This window comes from Prionailurus viverrinus, unplaced genomic scaffold, assembly GCF_022837055.1.
Source record: "Prionailurus viverrinus isolate Anna unplaced genomic scaffold, UM_Priviv_1.0 scaffold_40, whole genome shotgun sequence".
Lineage (NCBI taxonomy): Eukaryota > Metazoa > Chordata > Mammalia > Carnivora > Felidae > Prionailurus > Prionailurus viverrinus.
The window spans coordinates 1,412,589-1,430,207 of NW_025927608.1; the positions used below are offsets into that span (position 1 = coordinate 1,412,589).

Genomic DNA, 17,619 nt, shown 5'->3' on the forward strand with positions numbered 1-17,619 from the left:
CTTCTCATTCAGAGGCAAAGGGCTCTGTAATTTTTCATCATGTTTGATGTTTGCCCTGAGGTTTTGATAGTTTATCTGATGAAAGAAATCTTTTTCTAATTTGCTTCCATTGTCACATACAAGCGTGGAATTTTTTCAAATGCATTTTCTACATCTTTTGAAGTGATCGTATATTTTTTCCTTTAAGATAGTGAACTGTTGATGTTTAAATGTTAAACCCATCTTACCTTCCTGTAATAAACTTCACTTGATTATTATCATTAGTATAATTTATTAGTAGCATTTACTTATATTTATTGTTTTATTATTAATAAAAAGGATTATCCTTTTATGTATCACTGGGTATAATTTTAAATTATTGTATTTATGATTTTTTTGGTGGCTTTGTTCTGGAAGAGGTTTTCTTTCTAATACTGTATTCGTGTCAGGTCTTGGGTATTAATTTATACTGGCTTTACAAAACAAGTTTAGAAATATTTCCTCAGTTTTCATTCTTTGCAATGGTTTGTTTAAAATTAGTGTCATTTCTTCTTTAAATATTTGGAGATATTAAAGCAGTAAATTTTTAGAAGTATGCATTCAGTGTCTTTAAAATATACACAACTATTCATACTTTTAGTTTCCTTTTGTGTCAGTTTTATTTCAAGGACTTTGTCTACGGGTGCACCGTATTTTATTGCACTTTGTAGATTTTCTTTTTTCTTTTTTTTCTTTCCTTTTCTTCTTCTTCTTCTTTTTTTTTTTTACAAATTGCCACAAAGATTTATGACATTCCTGAGTTGAACAAGTGTAGAGGTGCAATTTTTCCAACATTTGCTCATTTTGTGTTTCTGTGTCACATTTTGGTACTTCTCACAGTATTTCAAACTTTTTTATTATTACTATATTTGGGATGGCGATTTATGATCAGCGATTACAAGCCGCTGAAAGCTCAGATGGTTGTTAGCATTTTTTAGCAACAAAGTATTTTTAAACTAAGGTACACACGTTGTTTTCTTAGATCTAATGGTACAGCACACTTAATAGACTACAGTGTAGTGTAAACATAACTGGGAAACCAAAAACTTCATTTGACTCGCTTTGCTGTGGTATTTGCTCTGCTGGTCTGGAAGAGAACCCACAATATCTCCAAAGTTCAACTAACTTTTTTTTTTTAATTTTTTTTTTCAATGTTTATTTATTTTTGGGACAGAGAGAGACAGAGCATGAACGGGGGAGGGGCAGAGAGAGAGGGAGACACAGAATCGGAAACTGGCTCCAGGCTCTGAGCCATCAGCCCAGAGCCTGACGCGGGGCTCGAACTCCCGGACCGCGAGATCGTGACCTGGCTGAAGTCGGACGCTTAACCGACTGCGCCACCCAGGCGCCCCTATCAACTAACTTTTTAAAGGTTATTGGCAGAGATCTTTTCATATTATCTTCTTACTGTTTCTTCATTGTCTCCAGGATCTGTAGTGAGTCATTTTTTCTCATTCCTGAGACCGATTATTTGTCCCTACTTTCTTTTTAACTTGATCAGTCACTTTGGAGGGCTATCACTTTAATTAGACTTTTCACAGAAACACCTTTTCATTTACGTTATTTACATTTTAGTGTAGTTTCCTTTCCATATCATTAATATCCAGTCTCATCTTTGTTCTCTCCGTCCTTCTTCTGTCTCTGGATTTAATAAGCTGTTACCTTTTTATCTTTTCTAGTTGGATGTCAGGTCATTGATTTTCATCCTTTTTTCCCCCATAACACATGTATTTAAGGCTATGAATTTCACTCCAATCATTCCTTATATTTTATGATGCAAATGTTGATATGAAATCTTTTCCATCATCATTCAAATTGTATTGTAGTTTTCATAGTGATATATTCCTTGACTTAAAGAATATTTAGAAGTGTACTCTCCAAGTATGTAGGAATTTTGCAGTAATCTCATTCTTATTTCATTTTATTTTAGAGAGCATGAGCATGGACAAGGGAGAGGGCAAAGGGGGAGAGAGAAAGACAGAGAGAGAATCTTAAGAAGGCTCCATGATCAGCGAAAAGCCTGACGTAGGGCTCAATCTCGTGACCCTGAGATTATGACCTGAGCCGAAATCAAGAGTTGGACTGAGCCACCGAGGCACCCCACTCATTATTACTTTACCGCTTCATTCTACTATAGTCAAAGAACATATTCTATATTATGTCAACTTTTTTGAAATCTGTTAAAACTTAATTTGTGGCTCAGAACATAGCAAATATTAGAAGATATGATGTGTGGTCTCCTGTTGTTGGGCACAGTGTCCATACGTCAATGTGGTCATGTTTATTAATGGTTTTACTAAAAATTGTAACCTTACTGGTTTTTGTCTGCTCATTCTGTTAGTTACCACAAGACATATGGTAAAACTACCACTGTGACTGTTACCTTTATCTAATTTTTTTTCTATTCTTGTTAATTTCAAATTATTTATCTTTGAGGCTAGGTTGTTAGGTCCGTTCACATGTAGAGTCATTACCTCTTCTAGTGACTTGACCACCTTACCATCACGAAACTATTTTCTATTAGTGCACTGTCTTCTGGCTTCCACTTACTCTTAAGAAGCCAGCTGTCAGTCTTATTTTTGTGCCTTAGAAGGTAATGTGTCTTTCTCCCTGTCTGCTTTTCAGTGTTTGCTCTTTGGTTTTCATCAATTTTTAAAGATTGTTTATTTATTTATGTATGTATTTATTTATTTAGCAAGCACACACACAAGCTGGGGAGGGGCAGAGAGAAAGGGAGAGAAAGAATCCTAAGCAGATTCCATGCTGTCAGCACAGAGCCTAATGTGGGGCTCGATCCTGTGAACCATGAGATCATGACCTGAGCTGAAATCAAGAGTCGGACGCTCAACTGACTGAGCCTCCCGGGTGCCCCTGGTTTCCATCAGTCTGACTGTGATGTAATTGGTGACTTTCTTCTGCTTGAGGTTTGTAGAGCTTCACAGCCATGGCTTGATATCCACCATCGGTTTTGGAAGATTCTCATTGATTACCTCTGCAGATATAGTTTCTATGCCATTCTCTGCGTTCACTTTCTCTGGGACTATACTTACACCTTCACCTGTCATGTCTACTTTCCGCTTCCTTCTTCCGTGTCTGTTTACTGATTCTCTCTTTAATTGTATGCAATCCAGGGGTCAGCAGATCCTGGCCAGCACGCAGAGTGGAGTGTTACCAGAACACAGCCACAGCCATTTGTTTACAGGTTGTCTGTGGCTGCCTTTTCCCTGTGCCAGCCAAGTCAAATCACTGTAATGGGGACTGTATGGCCTGAAAACTATGTCTGCCTTCTGATTCTTTACGAAAATATTTGCCGAGCCCCAGTCTGGTCCATTGTCAAGTCTGTCCATTGTGATACTGATTTAAGTTACTGTGCCTCGTTCTCCTAGAATTGCCATTTTATTTTTGTGGCCTCTCTGTTTCTAGTGAAATTCTCCGTCTTGTCACTTAACTTCTTAAGCATTTTCACCATCCTATCTTCGTCTAGACTTTCTAAAAAACAAGAGCCCAAGGAGGGAGCCGTGTGCTAACGCTGAGCTTTTAAGACCCTGGCACCGTATGGGGTATTGTGAAACACGACCTGAAGCCAAAGCTAGAATTTCAGGGGTTGGTAGCTGTATAACTAGGTGTTTAAGTTTCTATCTGGTGATGCCACTATTTGGATATTCTGTAATTCCATTTATAGCATATTCCACCTTTTCTGTTGGTTGTTAAATCTTATTTTTTGTGTGTGCCTGGTTATTTTTAAGTTTTTCTATATATAGTGGGTGAAAGATTATAGATACGATCTGAGACTGGATTAATTTCTGCTTCTGGAAGACAGGTTAGCAGCCAGGTACCTTCAGCCAACAAGCGATTGAAATAATTGGAACCTGGCGTTCATTCCCTTTGAAAAGTGGCCTGCTTCCAGTTCATGCTTCTTACTAGGATACAGCTTTCTGGGCCTCCCAGTTGGGCACGTGAAGCATTTACTGGTACCCCCCTCGGCTTGGTGGGCCTCGAGCTCCAGTGTTTGTTCTCAGACTCATGAGTCTGATGACAGCTCTGCTCAGCTTCTCAGCCACTCAGTCACCACTTGCACGATGGAAAATGCCGGGAGCAGAAATGTGGTGCCAGGGGTGGTGCCAATGTCACGCTCGCCTCTCTGGGCTTCCTTTGTGTCTGGGGTCTTGTCCCTGCAAACGCTCACTGGCGTGGTCGTTCTCTGATGCCTTCAGATACATCAGAAATACATTTTAGGCGGAGCTCTCACTCTCTCTGGCAGGATTCATCAGAGACCAGCCATTCTTCCACAGCCAGAGCACAACCCTTTCGAAGTGTTTCGTGCCTCTGTGACGCTGTGCATCCTGCCCTCCCTCCCCCCACCTCTCCTCCCCCCCACCTCTCCTCCCTCCCACCTCTCCCCCCCCACCTCTCCTCCTCCCCCACCTCTCCTCCCCGACAGCGTCTCTTGCTAGAGTGTTTTACCGTTTTATGATCAAACACATCCAAATATTATCTTTTAGTCAACTCTTACTTATGTTTATGAATCAGCTTTACTGACTGATTTCATCATTACTGCTGCTTGCATCTACTCCCTCCTGCTTTTATATTCGCTCTTGTTCAATACCTTTTCATAGTTTTTTCCTTTTTTTTTTTTTCCAGTGAGGGTCTCAAGTGGTACCGTTTCAGTCGTTCTGTGTCTGAAGATATCTCTGTTTCCCTGGTTCTGATAGATAATTTGATCATCGCTTGCTCACAGATTGACCATTGATCTTTGATTGTTTTTTTTTTTAATTTTTTTTTCAACGTTTATTTATTTTTGGGACAGAGAGAGACAGAGCATGAACGGGGGAGGGGCAGAGAGAGAGGGAGACACAGACTCGGAAACAGGCTCCAGGCTCCGAGCCATCAGCCCAGAGCCTGACGCGGGGCTCGAACTCACTGGCCGCGAGATCGTGACCTGGCTGAAGTCGGATGCTTAACCGACTGCGCCACCCAGGCGCCCCTGATCTTTGATTGCTGATTGACAGTTTAGTTACAAAATTCTAGACAAAAAGTTATCGTTGCTCGGCACTTTGAAGGTGTGATTTTGCTTTCTTGCATCCGGTATTGCCTATGAGAAATCGGATGCCAGTGTGATTCTCACTGTTTCATAGGTAATCATTTTTTTTTCCTTTCTGACAACTTTTAAGATTTTTCTTTATCCTGGTTGTTGCACTTTTTAAAAATGCCTGCCCAGAACATTTTTAAACTGAGTACACCTGTCTTTCTCAAGGTCTAGGAAATTCTCCGCAATTATATCATCCAACATTGGCTTTTCGTTATGTCCTCTATTGGGTCCCCCGCTTGAAGTCCCCATGGGCTTTGGCATTTCTGGACGGATCCTGCGTGAACTCTATTTCTTTTTCTCCTCTCCTTGCATTCTGGGAGTTTCCCTTGGTTCACTCATTTGTTCAGTCGGGAGGGCAGAAAAGAAAAAAGGAGGAGAACGTGCTCATTGAGTGTCATCCCTCAACAGTATCTTCCCTCTTCCATCCGCTGGCTCACGCACGGTTGTACCCCTTCTCTTTAGTTAGATGCTGGGACGCTCGAGTATGAACACCACGTATTTGTGTGCATTTGCGTTTCTCCAGTTGTGCTTTCCAGAAGGCCTTTTCAGAGGGATTTGCGTAAAGATGAAAGTGTAAGAATTATTGCAACTGTAAGAACTCCAGGCATGTGGCATGGTGCAAAGAAACCCAGACTGTCTCAGCCCCTGCTCTCATGGAAATTAAACTCAGATGTATCAGGTAGAAAAAAAAAACAGAAGTTACGCGAACAAACAAAAAAAGGCCACCTACACATTTGAGAACTCCCTTCCAGGCATGGAGTTGTCTGGAAAAATGACTCTGGGGAGCCTGGTTGAAGGTCTTCTGAGCCCCCCTCTGTGGCAACCCCGAGTGAAGTGTTATCACATGTTAGAATTTTTGGAAACTTCATGTGCCGGAGTTGGTTGTGAAAGATCTGAAGATCTGAGATTGCATACCTCAGTGAAGTACATTGATCTCCTTCGGAAAGCCGTGGGAAGTGTTCAACCGTTGCATGTAGATGCGTCACCATGGTTCTCTGTGTCCAGACCAGGTACACGGTGGCCAAGGACAGTGTGGCCCAATTCTTCTTCTATCAGCCGATCAGTCATCAGTGGAGACAAACCGACTTCTTCCCCTGCACTGTGACATGTGGAGGAGGTGAGGCACAGACTTCGTTCCTGAATGTTCCGAGCTCAGAGTTAGAAAAATGACGTACCTGTGTTTTTTTTGAAGCTGACTGTAACGTTGGTGTGGTGACGGGTGATGAGTGATCACGCGGCATCCTGCCCAGCAGCCTGGACCGCAGTGGTGTGAATGGATGTGTGTTTGCCTTTATTCTTGGAGACAGGTGCAACAGTCTAGACAGACTTCTAGCAAAAAGCTGGAGACCTGTTTATGTGTGTCCTTGCGTTTCTTGTCTTAAGTGTCTGTAAAGCATGCATTATTTTTTTTTTTTAATTTTTTTTTCAACGTTTTTATTTTTATTTTTGGGACAGAGAGAGACAGAGCATGAACGGGGGAGGGGCAGAGAGAGAGGGAGACACAGAATCGGAAACAGGCTCCAGGCTCTGAGCCATCAGCCCAGAGCCCGACGCGGGGCTCGAACTCACGGACCGCGAGGTCGTGACCTGGCTGAAGTCGGACGCTTAACCGACTGCGCCACCCAGGCGCCCCAAGCATGCATTATTTTTAATTTTCCATGGGAAACCTGAAAAACAGACCAAGCAGCTTGGTGAAGGGGTCGCGTTGGTTCTAACATTTAGATTTCCACCCCGTCCTCCCTCAAGGTAGGTGCCTTAGCGTAAATTACCAAAAGGAGAAAGGGTAGCCGCTGAGTGGTAAGGGGAAACTCTTGCCCGCTGCTCGCTTAGTTCAAGGATTTCACAGACAGTGAAGGGAGGTTCTGGGCTCCACACACGTGCTACACGTATTTACAGGCTCGGGTGGCGGGAAACCGGCTGTTTAACATGGAGAAAGCGTCTGCCTGGAGGAAAGGAGGCCGCCAGAGCCTCCATTGTAAGTCTCTTTTAATAAACTGAACTTTAAAATTGAAGAATAAATGGTTCTGAGCTCGTGCCAACACATGAACCGTGGTTCCTTGAATTGCTAGAGGGCCTTATGTGGATAACTTCCCCTAAAAGCACCAGGCAGCAGTGTTGGGCATTTTCATGTATCAAGCCACGTGGTGGGGTGTTCATCTTCACATTTATTCTTGCAAACAACCTTAAGAAAGGTCTCTTTGCGTGGCTGTATTATGTGTGAGCAAACAGAAACATATTAGATGTAAAGGACGTACCCCCGTTTGCTCAGCTGGTGAACAGCTCCCTCTGAGCCCCCAGCTGAGTGTCCCCAGTCACTTCTGCCTTTCCTCCTTTAAACTCCAGGCTTCGGGTATCAGGGACGCCTTCGGGTTCCCGGGAATCTGTATCTCAGGACTCTCTCCTGTGGGATTTAGGCTCCCTGTGAAAACAGCAGGCAGGTGCTTTTGTGGGGAGCACTTAGCCCAGACCCCAGAAGGAGCTTGTGTTGCCGAGAAGGAAAGAGAAACGGTCTAAGGGTTGAATGGGGCTCTGGAAACCAGCTAGAAAGTTAGTCTTCCCAGTTACTTCTTCCTAGACTTGGCTTGAGCAATAGACCACTAGATTATGATTCTACAGCAGTGGTTCTCAAAGTGGGGTCCCCGGGCCAACAGTATCAGCATCACGTGAGAACTTGGTGGAAATGCAGATTCTTGGGCCCCACCCTGGACCTACTGAATGAGAAACTCTGGGAATGGGGCCCATTAATCCTTTTCAACAGTCCCCCCCAGGAAATTAGGGTACACATTCAAATTTAAGAATCTTTGGATATCAGCTGTAGCCATATTAATTACTGCTTTTGCCATATCTGTGTTACCCCTGCACTATTATTTACTTCAGGTTTTTTCTTTAAATGGATGTTTTAAGAAATTTAAATGGAGGCATCTGGGTGGCTCAGCTGGTTAAGTGCCCAACTTCAGCTCACGTCGTGTTCTAATGGTTTGTGGGTTCGAGCCCCGCGTTGGGCTTTGCACTGACAGTGTGGAGCCTGCTTGGGCTCTCTCTCTTTCCTCTCTCTCTCTGCCCCTCCCCCTCTTGCTCTTTCCCAAAATAAACAAAAAATAAATAAACTTTAAAAATGTTTAAATAAACATGTTCACAAAAACAATTTAATTTTACCTCGAGGAGGCAAACTGATCTCCTGCCGTAAATAGAACACGATCACAAAAATAAATACGACTTAAACACAATGCCGGAGATCATCTTTAAGTCCCTGCCAGTGCTAACATTCTCTCGGTTTTTCTCGATTCCACCGAAAGTGAAAATGTATTTTGCTGAACATTACAAGCACTGTTCCGAGGCAGAAGCTCCTTCAGGGCTTTGAGTCACCGACCTTGCGTCAGTGACCGCCAAGGAAACTCTTAAAACACATTTGATCTCGTTGAAAGCTGATTGAGGGAAAACCGTGTTGGGAGTTGAGACCGTGATCTGCATAAATTCAGCGAGTCTCTCCAAACCCGGGCCTCAGACTCACTTTGGCCAAACTCGTTCTCCGAAAATGGCATGACGACATTTCCGTCAAGAGGCAGGGTGGCCACAGAGCTGAAGTTCAGGGACTTGGACTCACTTCTTGGCTTTGCCACTGCTTAGCTCTGTGCCATCTTTGAAGCTCAGTCCGCTCGTCCATAAAACAGGACGATGCCCCTTGCAGTACTGTTGGGGAACAACACGAGAGGACACAGGTCAAGGAGCCTAATACAGTGTCTGGCAGGTAGTGGGTGCTCCGGAAATACCTGTTATGTCCGATTCTAAAGAAACCTGAATTTTGTTAAAAATCCAGCATAATCTCCAGGGTTGTGGCCGCCCCCCCTCCTGGCATTCTCCGGTGGTGGGTTATGAGATACATACATGACTCAGTGCTCTCAGGGTGAGTGGGACATACCCACAGATTCCCTACCTGCATGTGTTATATCCAGAAGCAGAATCCCACCACCTTTGAGTCAAGTGGACCATGGTTCCAGAGATGACCATCTCCCATGGACCCCCAAATAAAAGCAAAGAGCGGGCAGCGGTGGGGGGCGGTGTTATTCTTACTCAGCAAGTGGACAAAGATCTCTTTCTTTTTAATGTCTCCCCTCTCCCACCTGATCACTCAGAGAGACATTCCCATTCAGGCACATGAGAAAAACGAGGAGGTTTTTCACTCTGGGAGGGACATTGGGAAAGGGACTCGGCTTAGTCGGTTGGTTACATTCTTGGGAGGGAAACAGATGTGCCTCATACTCAGGTGCGGAAGGAAAGACAGCCCTGCTGGAGCCATAAATGGGAGCACTCTGGCGGAAACTGTCCGCCAGAGACAGCAGTGGCTGTAAGAACAGAAGGGAAACTTTGGGCTGCTCTTGGGGTTCCCTCTACGGCCTGCCATTTTCTGCACACAGACAGAATTTCAATACATTGGTTCATAACGTAGGAAGGCAACCTGCCTTATTTCCTTCGTTTTCGGTTATCTCTCTACCTCCCTCAAATTAAATTAATTGTCTCTCCTTAAATTGTATGCTTTTTGTCTCCTAGAAGTATGTTTCCATTTAGAACAGAGGTGTCCCTTTGCTTCGAGGAGGTATAGTCTCGTTCTGTACTTGTTTTGGAGGAAATAAACACAACACACATGAAACCCACAAGGAAAGCATTACCAGAGTGTAGTTGCATTACTAATCAAGTCGCCATGATTTGTGTAAATGCCATTTCTGAGTTGTTGGGTCACCAGGCAGGTCAGTTCTCTGCTCCCTAAGGTACTGGGATGCCAGGCTTTTCTGGCTTGCCTGTAATCATCTACGCGGGACTCTGAAGATCAGTCTGGAGAAAGTACTGGACAGATGGCCCCTGCCATCTGATATCGTAGACTTTCTGGCAGATATTGGCACCCGAGTAGCATTTTATTGACTCCATTTGGATTTTCAGTCTTGCGGTTTCAACCTTGCTTTTCATAACGCATACCAGTCTGTCCTTCCCCACGCCGTGTACGTCCAAGCCATGGCTTGCGGAATGCTGTCTAGTGGTTTATAAAATCAGATTCCTCTCGGCAATCAGGCCCTTAAATGTATTTTTAGACCTTTAGACCAACTGGCTGAGGCTGAGAGCTTAGCTTTGAGCCTTTTTTTTTTTTTTCCTGAAGAGCTCATTCTGCTTTTGAAAAATTGCCTTTTTTTTTTTTTCCTTTTAAACTTAGCATGACACTTATGTAGTGACAGGAAGCCTGGGATCAGATCTTTCAGGAAGTAGAAGCATCATTTTGTGAGTTGTTTTTTTAAATCTACGGCACTCATCCATTTGGAACGCTCACTTTCCTCAGAGACTGTGCAATTTGAAAGTCACAGAATCGAGAGTGAGTTTTCATCCCTTCTGCTCCGAAGGATTTTGAGGCAGGGGGCGGTGTAGGGGATGGGCTTTGTTCCTCCCAGTATGGACAGTGCTTACTTCCCCAGTTAGAGAAGTTCGTTGGCATCCGAGGTGCCCCAGGTGCCCCCGGACAGCAAACAAGGAAAACGCAGTGTCCCCAAGCAACAGGATATTGTGCCGTGGAAGGAGGCACCGGCCGGGGCATGTGGGTGGCTCTTAACAGTGTCGTGCTGAGTGAGAAAAGTAGACAATAGAACAAGATTTAAAGTACCTATCTAGTTACAACAGGTGCACACAAGCAACATTGCATAAGGCACAGGCGGATTTGAGAACATGTAAACAAGAAATAGGGGTCTCTGGGGGAGTCAGGATGGGAATAGTAAAAACAGAGTATGGGGAAACAGGGGGCCCATGGCGCAGGGCTGTGGGGACATTCGGGAGACCGGCCAGCAAGTGACCTTCCGCTCCGAGGTCTGAGCATTCCGTAAAGGAGTCCCTTGCCACTTTCTCATTAAAAGTGCTAAGACAGGGCGCCTGGGTGGTGCAGTTGGTTAAGCATCCGACTCTTGATCTCAGCTCAGGTCATGATCTCACAGTTTGTGAGTTCGAGTCCCACATCGGGCTCTGCACTGATGTTGCAGAGACTGCTTGGGATTATGTCTCTTCTTCTCTCTGACCCTCCCCCTGCTTGTGCGTGCTCGCTGTCTCTCTCTCTCTCTCTCTCTCTCTCTCTCTCTCTCAGCCACACATCTTCATCATCTTACAAGAACCTGAAGATCATTAGAGCACACAAACCAACCCATTTCCCGGACTGAGCCACCCAATGTTTCTGCCTCAGTTGGACCGTGTAAGGACCCGGGCACTGCTGTGTGCTAGAAGCTCCCAGCGGTTCCCCTGCATAGTCAGGGATGAGAACCACGGAGTTAAGTTTCTTCTGGGGGAGGAAGAGTCTGTGCCAAGGGATCACTGCCACGGGAAAACGACACAGTGCGATATTCACAGGTGCCTTTTCTTTTTCCCATTAGGCTATCAGCTCAACTCGGCCGAATGTGTGGATATCCGCTTGAAGAGGGTAGTTCCTGACCATTACTGCCATTACTACCCCGAAAATGTGAAACCCAAGCCCAAACTGAAGGAGTGCAGCATGGATCCTTGCCCCTCGAGGTCTGCGTCATTGCCCTTAGTGTTTACTCTAAAAAGAAATCAGCCAACCGCCACCAAGACCAGTCCATCTTTGCAGAGTGACATTTGCATTGTGCGACCTTGAACACACGCAGGTGGCAGCTACCCGCGTTCGTAGCCCCGCTCAGCGGGGACGAGGCTCGCCAGCGCACACAGCCCTGCACTCTCCTGTCTGGCTGTGCGTGCATGTGCCCTGATATTCACCCCTCTGTAAGGACCCTCAGTGAGCATCTACACACACAACAGGGAAGCTCTCTCCATCCAAGTACGATGTCTTGTCCATCTGCCAGTCATAAAAATCTTGAACTCACCGTTTTCACTTTTAAACTGGGCCACCCGTCACCCCGTGCTGACTTTCGAAGCGTTTGCATTAAGTTCAGTATAAATAATGCATTGCTCAAGCAAGTAAGAAGTTTCAATGCCAAGGCAGAAAAGCGATGCATAAACTATCCCGTTGCATAATTTAGTACCTGCTGACTTGGACTGCCTGGGGAAGTTTCCTGGCTTTCCTATAGTATCTTAAAATAACAGCCACAATATCAAGTCCTAGAATCCCCCAGACAGCTGCCAGCTGGCTGAGGCAGAAGTGTGCAAATGGAAAAGGAAGCATTCTCAGTGGATTTCATTTCCTGTCACTGAACTACCCATTTCCTGGAATCCCAGGTGAACATAATTATGAATAGAGACCTTTTCAAAGGACAGCTTCTATGAAACAAAATGTCTTTCTAAAGAGTCTACTAAGATGATAAAATGTTAATATCATCAACATACCAGAATAACCTTCTTAGATGATGAAAAGTAGGTTTATCTGAATGAAGAGACACTCTTCCCTTTGATTAACTCATACCACTGGTTTCTGTAGTTGCGTGTAACTGGAGATGGCGTGTGCCCCGGCTGTTCCCGAAAACCAAAAAAGATGGTGGGAAGTTTTGGGGAAGGGTTCACGGCACTTGTCATGTTTCGTCTTCAGTCTGAAAGGGCTCTGTCTTTTGGGATGTCAAATCTGTATGGGTTAAATTAATATGTCGATTGATTTAGAAATGACACTGTCACCGTGATTTCATTTGTAGCGACGGATTTAAAGAGATCATGCCCTACGACCACTTCCAACCTCTCCCTCGGTGAGTTACGTGTTTCCGTTTTCCACTCTGTAATTTGCTCTAAGTAGTTTGCAAGGAACTGTAGTATCTGTAGCAACAGCCCAAAATATAAGAGGGACAGATACTAGATCCTTTACGGGGAGCTACGGGAAAACAGACTTCAACTCCGTAAGGAAGATGTGTCAAAGAATCGGATGGAATACACTGCCTCAAACGGCCACGTCTCCCGTCACTGGGGACGTCCGACCATTAGAGAGGGAGCTCAGGCCTTGCAGTTGGTCAGAAATTTGAGTCCCCCTTTTATACCTGGATGACTAGTTTCCGACTTTGAGATTCTCCGGTTCTCTAGTAATATTGTCCTTTAGTATTGATGGTCTAGAGACAGCTCAAGGAACGCTTCCGGAAGTACTTTTCGCTGTCGCGTTTGCAAGCTTGAAACAGACAAGCCAATGACAAATAAATAATGTGTTTTTATTTGTTCGCTTTTGAGCTGGGAACATAACCCTTGGACTGCGTGCTCGGTGTCCTGCGGGGGCGGGATTCAGAGGCGGAGCTTCGTGTGTGTGGAGGAGTCCATGCACGGAGAGATACTACAGGTAGAGGAGTGGAAGTGCATGTACGCGCCCAAACCCAAGGTCATGCAGACCTGCAACCTGTTCGACTGCCCCAAGTGGATTGCCATGGAGTGGTCTCAGGTAAGATTCCAGACCGGACACTTTGCTTTTCATTTTTATCTTATTTTATTTTTTTAATTTATTGAGATATAGTTTGTTGTTGTTTTTTTTTTTTTTTAAGCAGTCTCCCTGCCCGGCGCAGAGCCCAATGCAGGGCTTGAACTCACGACCCTGAGATCAAGACCTGAGCTGAAATCAAGGGTCTGACTCGTAACCGACTAAGCCACCCAGGCACCCTAAGGACAGGACACTTTCACTGAAAGCTCAGAGTTGAACGAACATTGACTAGGGGCTATCGATCCTTTTGTCACATACCCCCTAAAAGGTGCTCGCAAAATTAAATACCCCGTCACCTCTATTTAGGTTGACGCCTAAAAGTCTTGATTGTAAGTTTGAGTAAAAAGTATCAAAGAGTGTCATTTCTAACATGTGAATGCTGACATTTTAAAATAAAAGTGTTACAGCATTTAAAGAAAAAAAATGTGTTCAGCCGAATGGAAATGCCATGATGATTTCTGTCTTTGCCATCTTTCCCTTAAAAAGCACACAAAGAGGTCCTTCTTGAACAGTTTGTGGATAGTTTGCATTTTTCCCCCTTGAGCTCACGTTCTGAATCCACTCTCCCCACAGAAATTTATCCCAGCATACTGTACCTTTATGCCGTAGTCTTTTATTGATTACACTATTCTACTTTTTCCAAGAATATATGTATAGCAATTGAAATCGTTATATTTTATTTGAAATTAATTTATTTCAATTTCCTGTGGCCATAGGCTCTAAGTATTAGGAATGTTCCCCCTCCCCTGGATTGTTATTATCACAACGATATAAATATATTTCAAATTTTGGTAAACACTTATTACACATAAAAAGTAAATTTTTTAAATATAAAATTTATTGTCAAATTAGTTTCCATACCACACCCAGTGCTGATCCCAACAGGTGCCTTCCTCAATGTCCATCACCCACCCTCCCCTCCCTCCCACCCTCCATCAACCCTCAGTTTATTCTCAGTCTTTAAGAGTCTCCAATGGTTTGGCTCCCTCCCTCTCTAACTTTTTTTTTCCTTCCCCTCCCCCATGGTCTTCTGTTAAGTTTCTCAAGATCCACATAAGAGTGAAAACATAAGGTATCTGTCCTTTTCTGTGTGACTTATTGCACTTAGCATAACACTCTCCAGTTCCATCCACGTTGCTACAAAAGGCCAGATTTCATTCTTTCTCATTGCACGTAGTATTCCATTATGTATATAAACCACATCTTCTTTATCCATTTGTCAGTGGATGGACATTTAGGCTCTTTCCATCATTTGGCTATTGTTGAGAGTGCTGCTAGAAACATTGGGGTACGAATGCCCCTTACGCATCAGCGGTCCTGTATCCCTTGGGTAAATTCCTAGCAGTGCTATTGCTGGGTCATAGGGTAGATCTATGTTTAATTTTTTGAGGAACCTCCACCCTGTTTTCCATAGTGGCTGCACCAGTTTGCATTCCCACCAACAGTGCAAGAGGGTTCCCGTTTCTCCACATTCCTCTCCAGCATCTATAGTCTCCTGATTTGTTCATTTTAGCCACTTTGATTGGCGTGAGGTGGTATCTGAGTGTGGTTTTGATTTGTGTTTCCCTGATGAGGAGCGACGTTGAGCATCTTTTCATGTGCCTATTGGCCGTCTGGATGTCTTCTTTAGAGAAGTGTCTATTTATGTCTTCTGCCCATTTCTTTACTGGATTATTTGTTTTTCGGGTGTGGAGTTTGGTGAGTTCTTTATAGATTTTGGATACTACCCCTTTGTCCAACATGTCATTTGCAAACATCTTTTCCCATTCTGTCGGTTGCCTTTTAGTTTTGTTGATTGTTTCCTTGGCAGTGCAGAAGCTTTTTATCTTCATGAGGTCCCAGTAGTTCATTTTTGCTTTTAATTCCCTTGCCTTGGGGATGTGTCAAGTAAGAAATTGCTACGGCTAAGGTCAGAGAGGTCTTTTCCTGTTTTCTCCTCTAGGGTTTTGATGGTTTCCTGTCTCTTTCAGTTGGAATCAATCCAGAAAATGAGGGTGGGTGGCTTAAAAAATTGTCCACTCCCAGAATGGGTTCAGACCTTCTTACAGCAAGGCCATTCCGTTCTTGAACTCCTGACCTATGTGCCAAAAGTCACGCTGTGATCTATCATCAGAAATCAACATTTTTACCTCTATAACCTGCAGAGCTCATTTTCAGCTCTTAGAAGAGTCCCATCCGTATGTTTTGTGTTGGCTTTAGAACTTTCATACCACGACCCCACATCCTCATCAATATCGTGACTTTATCATCACTCACGGTATCAAAAGGGGGGTTGCTAACCGAATCATCTCATTTACCTTTCTCAGCTCTTAATACTTTTCATTTGTTTGCAAACATCAAATACATCCTCAGTAACGAGAATTCGTTATCATCAAGGATATATTCCTCCTCCAAAGAGGAGTTCTGGAAATTGTAAATACCGACAGCATTATTAGGGTAAGTGTCCAGCTTCCCGGGGGGGAAGGGGGTGCTATGTGAGAGGAGACAATACTCCTTTGGATTGACCAGTCCTGGTGTGGTTATACCTTATCATCCATCGTACTGTTTTCTTTCTCTTTGGGCAGAGTTCTTGTTTCTTTCTTGGCCGATACGCAACAGCCTCTGACAGTCACATATATTTCAAGTTGATAAATCTTGGGGTAGGGGAATCGATTTCCCAGAAATAGCGTCTAATCTCAAGCCTCACTCAGTTCATTAGAATATTTGTTCAATGGCAAGAGGAAATCAGATAGGTTTCCTGATAGCCTTTTTTTTTTTAACTCCCTATTTTTAAAAGCTCCAGTAGAGTTAACATAGTGTTATATTAGTTTCAGTTGTATGGTGGTTCAGTGGTTCCACATCACTTACTCCCTTTTCCTTATTTCATCCATCCCCTCCCCCCACCGCCCCTCTGGTAACCATCTGTTTGGTCTCTGATGATACCTTCCCTTTTTGGAGAAGTGAGTATGTTAAAAAAAAAGGCCTTCCTGTCCTGTGAAACTTGTCTGTGACCGTGTAGGAAACATCTACAGACTTAAGAAAGAGTCCTTGAGCTCGATGAGTCGGTGGCAAAGTCATGGTTTTGGCAACGAGAGGCTCCAGGATGGGTCCGCTATGCCCCTTGGGAACTGTGTGACCTTGAGCAAGGTCCTTTGGTGGTGGGCTATTTGCTCATCTGTCGAATGGGAATGAGGCTACTGACCTGAAGGTGCGTTGGGACATGAGTACGATAACCCCCACGGGCCGCACCTGTTCATAGTGGATGTCCTAGGACTTTCAGCCCCTCCCTCGGGTGGATCCCAGAATTGGGAAGGCCTGAAGTGTATACAGTTTGGACTTTGAAGAAGAAAGGATGCAAAATACAAAGATCAGGCACCTCAGTGAATTTTTACTCAGAATAAGCGAAGCAATTGCAAAATTTTAAAAAACTGACAATGACCCCCAACGTGAACTCTGAACTTTAGTTAAAACAATACAGCAGCATTGGTTCCTCCGTTGTAATAGTTGTACCACACTCACACAAGATGTCAGTAATAAGGGAGGCTATGGGGGTGAGTGGGGGCAAAGCAGAACTCTGGACTGTCTGCTCAGGTTTTCTCTAAACATAAAATGGTCCTAAAAAATAAAGTCTGTTAATTAAAAAAACCACATACTTATACACATACGTACTCCCCAACATATGTACATAAATTGAAATGATATCCGAGACTTTCATGACAGGAAAATACTCCATTTGTCAGTAAGAGAACCTTCCAAATCATAAATAAATAATTCAAGGGAAAAAACACAGCACAAACCATGAAAATTCAGACAAAATAGCAAAATGTTTATTTAGAAAAGTTTTTTTAATATATTTATTTTTGAAAGAGTGAGACAGCATGAGCCAGGTCGGGGGGGTGGGGTGTGGGTACAGAGAGAGGGAGACACAGAATGGGAAGCAGGCTCCAGGCTCCGAGCTGTCAGCACAGAGCCCGACGCGGGGCTCGAACCCACGAGCCGTGAGACCCTGACCTGAGCCAAAGTCGGAGACTTAACCGACTGAGCCACCCAGGTGCCTTGCAAAATGTTTTTATTAATTTTAACTGCTTGATATTTCTACAGTATTTTTCCTGAGCTTTGTGGTTGAATGCTCTACGATGGCCTCTTC

At 44.0% G+C, this 17,619-nt stretch overlaps 1 protein-coding gene across 3 annotated transcripts in view; it reads left to right on the forward strand.

Moving 5' to 3' along the window:
- Positions 1-17,619, forward strand: part of ADAMTSL3 (ADAMTS like 3) — a 355,448-nt gene that overhangs the window by 202,031 nt on the left and 135,798 nt on the right. For all 3 annotated transcript variants that reach the window (XR_007149622.1, XM_047846695.1, XM_047846696.1), the window contains exons 10-13: positions 6,113-6,224; positions 11,506-11,644; positions 12,733-12,783; positions 13,253-13,457. Coding sequence is in view for 2 of the 3 variants with exons in the window: in XM_047846695.1 (XP_047702651.1) it covers positions 6,113-6,224; positions 11,506-11,644; positions 12,733-12,783; positions 13,253-13,457 (507 nt within the window). In the remaining variant the exon portion in view is untranslated. The remainder of the gene's footprint in view (positions 1-6,112; positions 6,225-11,505; positions 11,645-12,732; positions 12,784-13,252; positions 13,458-17,619) is intronic.